The sequence below is a fragment of the Sorex fumeus genome, unplaced genomic scaffold (assembly GCF_029834395.1).
Source record: "Sorex fumeus unplaced genomic scaffold, SorFum_2.1 ptg000008l, whole genome shotgun sequence".
Taxonomy (NCBI): domain Eukaryota; kingdom Metazoa; phylum Chordata; class Mammalia; order Eulipotyphla; family Soricidae; genus Sorex; species Sorex fumeus.
In genome coordinates this window covers 69611948-69622009 of record NW_026606065.1, presented here as the reverse complement: position 1 = coordinate 69622009, position 10062 = coordinate 69611948, and the positions used below count along the sequence as shown (strand labels likewise).

General features: G+C 47.7%; 1 protein-coding gene across 4 annotated transcripts in view; it reads left to right on the top strand.

Moving 5' to 3' along the window:
- The first annotated feature begins 6060 nt into the window (after positions 1-6060).
- Positions 6061-10062, top strand: part of PCDH17 (protocadherin 17) — an 89075-nt gene continuing 85073 nt past the window's right edge. For 2 of the 4 annotated variants that reach the window (XM_056110015.1, XM_056110014.1), the window contains exon 1: positions 6061-8770. In XM_056110015.1, the coding sequence (XP_055965990.1) occupies positions 6203-8770 (2568 nt within the window). In that variant the 5' untranslated portion in view covers positions 6061-6202. The remainder of the gene's footprint in view (positions 8771-10062) is intronic. The other 2 variants (XM_056110017.1, XM_056110016.1) reach the window with 2 other exon arrangements.

Sequence of the window (10062 nt, the reverse complement as noted above, 5' to 3'; positions counted from 1 at the left end):
AATATGAGACAAGTTCATTTTGTTTTGAATTTTGTTCCTTTATCGTGTGAATTTCAAATTAACATACTTTGCATGTTTTGTAGGGATAATCTTGTAATTTTTGTGAAATATATGTAAAAATGATGGCAAGAAAATAATGGAGAGACAAAATGTTTTTCATGTAAGTAGTGGCTATGTTGAAAATATCAGCATCAAGCGAGTATCCTAGGAACTGGATTTTAGCGAATTTAAGAATGTAATATGCAGGACCAGTTTTTGAAGAATAACTGCTGCCATGTTGTATAATGATTAAATTCTCAGAGTTATAGCTGCAACTAATAAATATTTATTTTTAAAGATTCTCTAAGTCAAAAGTAAATAGTTTAAATAACTAGATTTTATAAAATACTAACTTTGTATAATACCTTTAAAATAAAAGTAATTCAATTAATGATTTAATGGCATAATATTAATTAGATTTAATGTGTCTCTAAGAATAAACCATAATATTTCTATATGAATCTGTTCCACCATAAAATAGATTTAAAAATTCACAAAGATTGAAAAATACTATTAATAATAATATTATGCTTATTTAGTACTTTCAAAATACTTTTTTCATTAAATATATATACATATATTTTGATTAAATCACACAAGATAATTCAGCATTTTTTATATATGTATGATCAAACAAAGATCAATATACTTTTGCTTTCAAGTTAAAAAGTTAAATCATTATTCTTTTTTATAAGAAATACAAAATTATGGCATTGTTTTTGATTTGCACACACAACATTCTTCTAGAGTCCTCAGCTTGATCTCATTTTCTAGAGCCTACTTTTATATTTATATACAAGATTTTTGAAATTTTAAGCCATATTTATATCATCCAAATTAAATGAGATTGATATTTTAAAAGTATAGCTTTAAAAATTATTCAATAATTATACTACATAAAATATACTACATAATACATAAAATACATACATAAAAATATTTGGGTAAAAAACTTATGAGATGGTTAGTTATTTGGAGCAATTATAGATTTAAAAATTTGTCATTTAAAGGGAAGTCATATAGACATGTGGGTTTAATCCATTTTGTCTTAAATGGAGATAAAACTTAAAGTTGAAATTAATTATTTTGTATTCATATTAGAGTTTCACATACACAAAATCCTTGGGTACTGCAAATAAAAAATGCAAGTAAAGTGTTGATATAATTACATTTTGCCCCTATGGGGCACATGAACTGTGGTATTCATCGCCATAAGCATGGTAGTTCTCTTTCCATACGGTAGGGGGAGGTATGACATAATTACTCTAAAGAATGTTGGACAAATTGATATTTGTGATGTATTTCAAATCAATGGTTCCTTCTTAGACTCTAATCATGTCTCTAATTTAGACTTATCAATAAACCCTTTCCTGGGGGATTTCCCTTGGTATTTGCTGTGTATAAACAACTAAACAACTATGGGTATTTTAGGCTTTTTCTTGGTATGTAATTGACAAAAAAAACTATCATACTAAAGAAACAATGGTTAAGAACTGCCTAAATAGTCTTCAATTAAGTTAACAGATACTTTCAAAGTCTCAAAGCTTCAGGTACACTTACTGGGATAGGGAACTAACCTAACAGAAAGATGAAATTTTCACAAGGCAGTATATTTTAGCATTTACTCTGCAAAAGGACCAGATACAAAGACCTAGCCCCCAGCTGGAATTAGTAACAATGTTTGCATGGCAAAGTAGTTTGAATACACAGAGATGGTTTAGGATGTAAAGCCCTTTGAAAGAGCTCCTCTTTGAATTTTTAAACTGTTGAAAGTTAGTGTCTTAAGGAAGTGAAGAATTTTGGATGCAGATCAGACAGCAAATTCAGACTATAGATTATCTCATTGAATCCTCTAGAAAATAAATAGTTCTTTCACTTGAATCTTGAAGCAATTACCTCAATAATAATCATCAAACTTTCTTGTAATTGGTCTGGATTTGATTTTCTTTGAATTCTGAATGATTCATATGACAGACTTGTTTGTAAGTCATTCACAATTTATAAATGGCAACTTAACTTTAGTATTTATGAATTGCAATCGATATTCTAGCAATCAAAACACTCACCTTTTCTATTTCAATACTTCAATTTTCTCTTTAGTTCTTAACTCTTTCTCAGAAAGGCTGGGTTACTTATAAATGGATCTTTCTTTGTGGCCCTTTGTGATAAGAGCTTTGAAAGACAAAGACCTCAAATTAGCAACTGAAATTGCAATAATAGTTAAATGAGAGGTGTGTGCTTGTGCAGGGGATGAGTATGTCTGTAGATTGTGGTGCTTCTGATGGTAAAGGCAGTAGCAGTAGTGTTACTAACAGCAGAGTTCTTAATAAACAGCATAGATAACCTACTGATCTGCCTTCATGTCTCACAGTCAGAGTCCCTGCAGAATAGGAATGTGGGCAAATGTGGTTTACAAATACACTACATGCTGTCTTAAACGAAAAAAAATAAGAATTTTAAGAATAAGATTAAGGTATACAAAAACAAACCAAAAAAGCCGTGTGTGTGTGTGTGTGTGTGTGTGTGTGTGTGTCTGGAGTGTGTGCGCATCGCTGGTGCAAGCCTGATTCACATTTTCACTTAAATCAAGGCTGAGAAGTGGGTGACTGTCTAGTGCAGGGCCCTACTATTATTTAGTCAGATTTGATAAACTGCAGAATTGAATTGACAGCGAGCCCTGTTCCTAGAGGAAAGGCTTTTTCCTCTAGAGAGACGTGGCCTCTCATCACTGGGCTTCGGCTTTCCTTCTGAAACACTTTCATAATCAAACGACTGTCCTTGCATGGGTGCCTGGGGACAGCTGATTTTTCTCCCAGGATAAAGAAAGTTACGTATTGATTGCTGTAGCTAGCGACGCATTTGCACCGGAGCTGGCAGAAGCGGGCGCGCAAGCGCTCAAGCGGCTCACACACTCACTGAAATACACATACCCATCCCAACCCCCAACACACACACACACACACACACACACACACACACACACACACACACGAGCGCGCGCGCGCCCACGTTCAAGCTATGCATATACATGCATCTCATCCAGACAGGTCCACGGACAGCTGGATAAGCTGAGTCTAGGCATGGATGTGTGTGTGAGACCACGGAAAATGTGTGTGTGTGTGTGTGTGAATGTGTGTGCTCTGTGTGTGTGTGTGTGTCTGTGTGTGTATGTGCTGTGCTGTGTTCAAAAACCCATCATAAGACCGCAGCTACCTTGTTCTGCAGTCACACTGCGATTCCGGTGTCTGTACATCGGACAAAAAAATAAATAAATCGCTGTCAAACTTTTTTAAATGATCTTTTCCAGACGAAGCCGGTGGAGAAGCTTATCCGAGTAGCTAAAGGCATCGGCGACCCAAAGGCGAGGCCCTCTGGTCTCCGCGACCAGAGCTGAGCTAGGGCTTCTCTAGCCCCGCAGGTCTCGCATCTAACTGATCTAATCAATGACTCCGAAGCGCCGGGACTCCTGGCTCCGCCCCCGCCAGTCTCCTCTCCGCTTTCCATTGGGCATCGGCAGGGGAGGCAGGGCTTTGTTCCTCTCTCGGATTGGCTGGCAGGGAATCAGTATCAATGTTTAAGCGGCAGCGTGAGGTGAATAGAGACAGTCAGCTAGAGGCGCTGGGGAGAGAGCTGGGACTGCGAGCCTGGCTGCTGCGGCAGCGAAGGAGGGCGGCTGGGGAGACGCTACTCCAACTGTTGAATTGAATTTTCACCTTTCATTTCCTCAGACGCTTTGCTTGCGGAGATGGATTTATTTGCTTTGCAATCCACGCGTCGTTCATAGATTGCGAGCTGATATTGACAGGCATCCGATTGACAGAGACCACCCCTGAACAAAAAAAAGGAGGAAAAAAAAAAGAACCCTGCACAATTAACTATGCACGCCGGTGCTGGACTTTGTGAATAAAGAACATTGAGAGGAAAATCTTGAACTATGATGCGGGGCTGAGCTGTGAACAGCCGTAAGCCACTGGAATCCTGCCCTCCCCTCAATACTTTGGAGATTTTGGGGGTGTCTCAAGCCTATCCAAGAGGAAAGGTCTTTTTTTTCTTTTTCATTTTCATAAATAAATACACCTAGCAAAATAAACGTCTTGTTTTCCAGAACCTCGGACTCCAGCAGAAAGAGGTAGAGTAAAAGTGCTGCTGGATTCAGCTTCGCCTCCTCCTTCTCTCCCTCCCTCCCTTCTATCGCTTTTGCACCCCACCTTCCCTTATTTCTCCCAAACATGAATCTGGCTTTTATTTCTATAGAGTGAGTCAGAGAAAGCGTTAGGAAGAAGCTGCAACTAATGTCTGTAAAGGCAGGACCATGAGGCGAGAGTGAATACGATTCGTTCCGCTGCTTCTGACTCATCCAGCACATCAGAACACCTGCATTTCTGAATGTGTCATTCCCGTCTATCCAGGCGCTTGGAGACCCCGAAATAATGTGTAGCTGCACCCGTGTCTAACATCCCCTTGGAGGTGGCTCCCCGAGGTGGGAGCCTCTGGCTGGACCGCAGTTCCTCATTCCCCTGGCCTCCCCGGGGCGCCCAGAGAGACTGTGTACGAGCGAGACTGCAGAATGCATCACGACAAACCTTGATGTGCCTCTCTTGCATCCAGCCCACTCCTCCTACTATTAAAGGAAAAAAAATTGAAGGGGGGAGGCACCACGCACTCTCTTCGATTCAAATATTCGCCACTTTTATTTCACGCCAAGGTTTTCCTTTCTAGATGAAGAGGACTGGGAGGCAGGGCCATTGGAAAGAGATGCTGAATAGAAAGAAAAGAGAGGCACTTGACGGCCCAGCCCTATGAATGCAGAGACTGTTTCCCTTCTAGCGAGAGACAGGGAGAGTGTGTGCTAGGACTTGGGGAGGGCGACTCTCCCCTCCTTTATTTCTCCTCCTCCTCCTCCCCCTCCTAATCTGCACATCCAACCATGAGTTGCCTGTTGATTTCCTTTCGCCGGGGAAGAGCAGCAAACTGGAATTAAACTGCATCGGGAGCAGTCCTTGCTCGGCCGGGAGAGGATGGGATGGTAGCGACGGCTTGTGAATTGGCGTAGGGAAATCAGAGTGTGTGTTGTACGAACAGAGGCGGAGAGAGAGCCGTGTGTGTCCCCCGCCCCCGCCCCCCTCGCCTCCCTATAGACTCACGCCGCAAATGCTGATCAGGCTGTGGCTTTCCTGACTTCGGGGGAGAGCCTTTTCCGAGGAAGAGAGGGAGGAGCCTGGTGGAGGGAGGAAACTACAAATCGGGACACTAGTTCTTTGCGCTGCATTTCCTCCCCTCCCTTTTGGCTGCTCGGAAAGGAGAGAGCGAGCAAGAAACAGAGAGAGAAAGAGGGGAGGGAGGAAGGGAGGCAGGCAGAGAAAATACGCTTGGCTGGGAGATGCAGTCCGCGCCGCCGTTGGCTCCACCGGCAATGTAAGATTAGATCTGTAAATGCAGCAAAACACTGCCTGAAAAAAAAAAAAATCAGAACAGCCCGCAAAGCGAGCAGACGTTTCAACCCGGCTGCGGGAAGCAGCGAAATTTCTGGGACTCTCTCTTCGTGACTCCTCATCCCCATCAATTTCGCCACCCGAGCGGAGGAACAACTAAGGATTTCACTTTCAGATCTGCCTGGAGACACACCTCCCCGCTCCCTCCCCCACTGGATGGGAAGCGTGTTCCGGAGCCTCCGGGAGGGAGCGGATTTTGCAGCGCCCTAGCGGGAGCCGGGAAAACCTACAGATTCTTGAGCTCCTTCTCGTGGCTCCCCGACGCGATTTCCTCCTAATCGCCGGCTTCATCTCTCAAGTTTCAGTCGCCCGAAGTCAGCGCCGGAGAGACAAAGCCCCCACCCCCGCGCCCCGCCGCCCCCCACCCCCGCCCGGACTCGTCCCCAGCCGCAGGGAGCCGCCGCCTTCCTCAGTGCTCCTGCAGCTTCGCTGCGCCGCTCCTTGCCCCCCCACGCCAGTGCGGATGCTGTAGATCAACAGGTTCGGGGAACTTGAGAGGAATAAGGCGAGCACGACCGGTGCCGCAGCCCGGGATCCGGAGGCAGGAAGGACAGACGGACGGACTTGTGATCGGCGTCTCGCCGAAGCCGCGCTCGGGCCCCGAGCTGGCGCGCTCCCACTCGCTCGCCTCTCCCGTCCGGCTGCTCCTGCCCCCACCCCACCGGTCTGGGATGTACCTTTCCATCTGTTGCTGTTTTCTCCTCTGGGCCCCTGCCCTGACGCTCAAGAACCTCAACTACTCCGTGCCGGAGGAGCAGGGGGCCGGCACGGTCATCGGCAACATCGGCAAAGATGCTCGACTGCAGCCGGGGCTTCCGCCCGCGGAGCGCGGCGGCGGCGGCGGGCGAAGCAAGTCGGGCAGCTACCGGGTGCTGGAGAACTCCGCGCCGCACCTGCTGGACGTGGACGCCGACAGCGGGCTCCTCTACACCAAGCAGCGCATCGACCGCGAGTCCCTGTGCCGCCACAACGCCAAGTGCCAGCTGTCCCTCGAAGTGTTCGCCAACGACAAGGAGATCTGCATGATCAAAGTGGAGATCCAAGACATCAACGACAACGCGCCCTCCTTCCCTTCCGATCAGATCGAGATGGACATTTCGGAGAACGCGGCCCCGGGGACCCGCTTCCCCCTCACCAGCGCGCATGACCCGGACGCGGGCGACAACGGACTCCGCACCTATCTGCTCACTCGCGACGATCACGGCCTCTTTGCGTTGGATGTCAAGTCCCGCGGCGACGGCACCAAGTTCCCGGAGCTGGTCATCCAGAAAGCGCTGGACCGCGAGCAGCAGAACCACCACACGCTCGTACTGACCGCCCTGGACGGGGGGGAGCCTCCCCGTTCCGCCACGGTGCAGATCAACGTGAAAGTGATTGACTCCAACGACAACAGTCCGGTCTTCGAGGCTCCCTCCTACCTGGTCGAGCTGCCCGAGAACGCCCCCCTGGGCACCGTGGTCATCGATCTGAACGCCACCGACGCCGACGAAGGCCCGAACGGGGAAGTGCTCTATTCCTTCAGCAGCTACGTGCCAGACCGCGTGCGGGAGCTCTTCTCCATCGACCCCAAGACCGGCCTGATCCGGGTGAAAGGTAACCTGGACTATGAGGAGAACGGGATGCTGGAGATCGACGTGCAGGCCAGAGACCTGGGGCCCAACCCCATCCCGGCCCACTGCAAGGTCACGGTCAAGCTCATCGACCGCAACGACAACGCGCCGTCTATCGGTTTCGTCTCCGTGCGCCAGGGGGCGCTGAGCGAAGCCGCCCCTCCCGGCACTGTCATCGCCCTGGTGCGGGTCACTGACCGTGACTCGGGCAAGAACGGACAGCTGCAGTGCCGGGTCCTGGGCGGAGGCGGGCCGGGCGGCGGCGGCGGCCTAGGCGGGACGCCGGGCGCGGTCCCTTTCAAGCTCGAGGAGAACTATGACAACTTCTACACCGTGGTGACCGACCGCCCCCTGGACCGCGAGACCCAGGACGAGTACAACGTGACCATCGTGGCCCGGGACGGGGGCTCGCCGCCACTCAACTCCACCAAGTCCTTTGCCGTGAAGATTCTGGACGAGAATGACAACCCTCCGCGATTCACCAAGGGGCTCTACGTGCTGCAGGTGCACGAGAACAACATCCCAGGAGAGTACCTGGGCTCAGTGCTCGCCCAGGACCCCGACCTGGGCCAAAACGGCACTGTGTCCTACTCCATCCTGCCCTCGCACATCGGCGACGTGTCCATCTACACCTACGTGTCCGTGAACCCCACCAACGGGGCCATCTACGCCCTGCGCTCCTTTAACTACGAGCAGACCAAGGCTTTTGAGTTCAAGGTCCTTGCTAAGGACTCCGGGTCGCCCGCGCACCTGGAGAGCAACGCCACGGTGCGGGTGACTGTGCTAGACGTGAATGACAACGCGCCGGTGATCGTGCTGCCCACGCTGCAGAACGACACGGCCGAGCTGCAGGTGCCTCGCAACGCCGGCCTGGGCTACCTGGTGAGCACCGTGCGCGCCCTGGACAGCGACTTTGGCGAGAGCGGGCGCCTCACCTACGAGATTGTAGATGGGAACGACGACCACCTGTTCGAAATCGACCCGTCCAGCGGCGAGATCCGTACTCAGCACCCCTTCTGGGAAGACGTGACGCCCGTGGTGGAGCTGGTGGTGAAAGTGACTGACCACGGTAAGCCCACCCTTTCCGCCGTGGCGAAACTCATCATCCGCTCGGTGAGCGGCTCCTTGCCCGAGGGGGTTCCCCGGGTGAACGGTGAGCAGCACCACTGGGACATGTCGCTGCCGCTGATCGTGACTCTGAGCACCATCTCCATCATCCTCCTAGCGGCCATGATCACCATCGCCGTCAAGTGCAAGCGGGAGAACAAGGAGATCCGCACTTACAACTGCCGCATCGCCGAGTACAGCCACCCGCAGCTGGGCGGGGGCAAGGGCAAGAAGAAAAAGATCAATAAAAACGATATCATGCTGGTGCAGAGCGAAGTGGAGGAAAGGAACGCCATGAACGTCATGAACGTGGTGAGCAGCCCTTCCCTGGCCACTTCCCCCATGTACTTCGACTACCAGACCCGCCTGCCCCTCAGCTCGCCCCGCTCAGAGGTGATGTATCTCAAACCTGCCTCCAACAACCTGACTGTTCCCCAGGGCCACGCGGGTTGCCACACCAGCTTCACCGGACAAGGAACTAATGCGAGCGAGACCCCCACCACTCGGATGTCCATTATTCAGGTAGGAGACGTTTAGCATAACCCACTGGGACTTGATTGCTGGTTTGGGGGGCTGTCCTGAAACACAGCTTCTGCTTAGGGCAAGCAACTGTGACAGCAGGAGGTGAGGGGGGAGGGAGGGGGCGGGAGAAGGTTCTAAAGGAAAGTGTTTTACATTTTATATGCATGAGCTCTCACTTAGAAGCAGTCTAACTTTGGTAATATGTCAATGTCTTGTTTTAGTTGCACCTATGAAGTATTTTTTTAAAAATAAGTTCAGAAATGTCAGCAGTTGTTCACGTTTTGCTTTGCTTTATTTTTGATTTGTTGGTCTGCACTGCTTTCCAAAACAGAGGATTCCCAGTGTAGATGAAGATAGATGTTTTCACTCAATCACTTTTAAAAGTTTTAATTCCATTTTAAAGTATGATGCCAAAAATGGAAGAACTGTGATCTCAGGTTTTAAGAAGTTAGCTTGTTGAAGTTCAGAACAACGACCAGCCAGAACTCCAGAGCCTGAATCAATTTGAGCTAGGGTTTCAACCACCAAGAAAGTCAATTTTGTAGTCAATGTGGTGTGTTTTAAAGAACATTTTTTTTTTTTACAGCTGAAACTTCCACGTTGTGCATTAGTGTGGCTTAAGCTACAAAAATGTGGGGGAAAAATACTCTGAAGATCCTCCAAAAGTCTAAATAAATGGAGGCTCTGGATAATGACTAGCAACTATCTATGAAAAGTTTCTTTTTCCTTTCTCTCCTTTGGTTTTCTATTATGTTTCTTGTAGCCACTGAGGAATGAGCTGAGCAAACCAGATGGTTACAGACATATTTTGTGCTTTTGGAATAGGAGACAGAGTTGTACTAAATATACTTCATGTTCCCCCAAAGAATTCCAGGATGCATTGAATTTGCATACTGTGTATTTTTCACTAATCAAATTGATATTTCATATATACTTTATAGTGTAACTCAAAGTTATTGATTAAAAACTAAAAACATTGACCCATCATAGAGTCTAAAATCAGTAGGGGACTATACTGTGTTTTGTGATTGCCTAGAAACTTTCATTCACTATAGAGTTGTTTCAGAGAAAACCTTAAATGCTGCTTATGATGACTATGGAATATAGAATGTGCTGTTACAAATTATTCTGGATAGGCAATACCAGAAATCTAAAATTGAGTTTAACTAAAAGTGAAATTTGGGGTGGAAGATTAGGGAAATGTATAAATAATTTTATGAGTATTCTTAATAAATCTTAGCTTAGCAATCCTTATCATAATAACAGTTTTAAATTTCATATTTTTTCAGAAG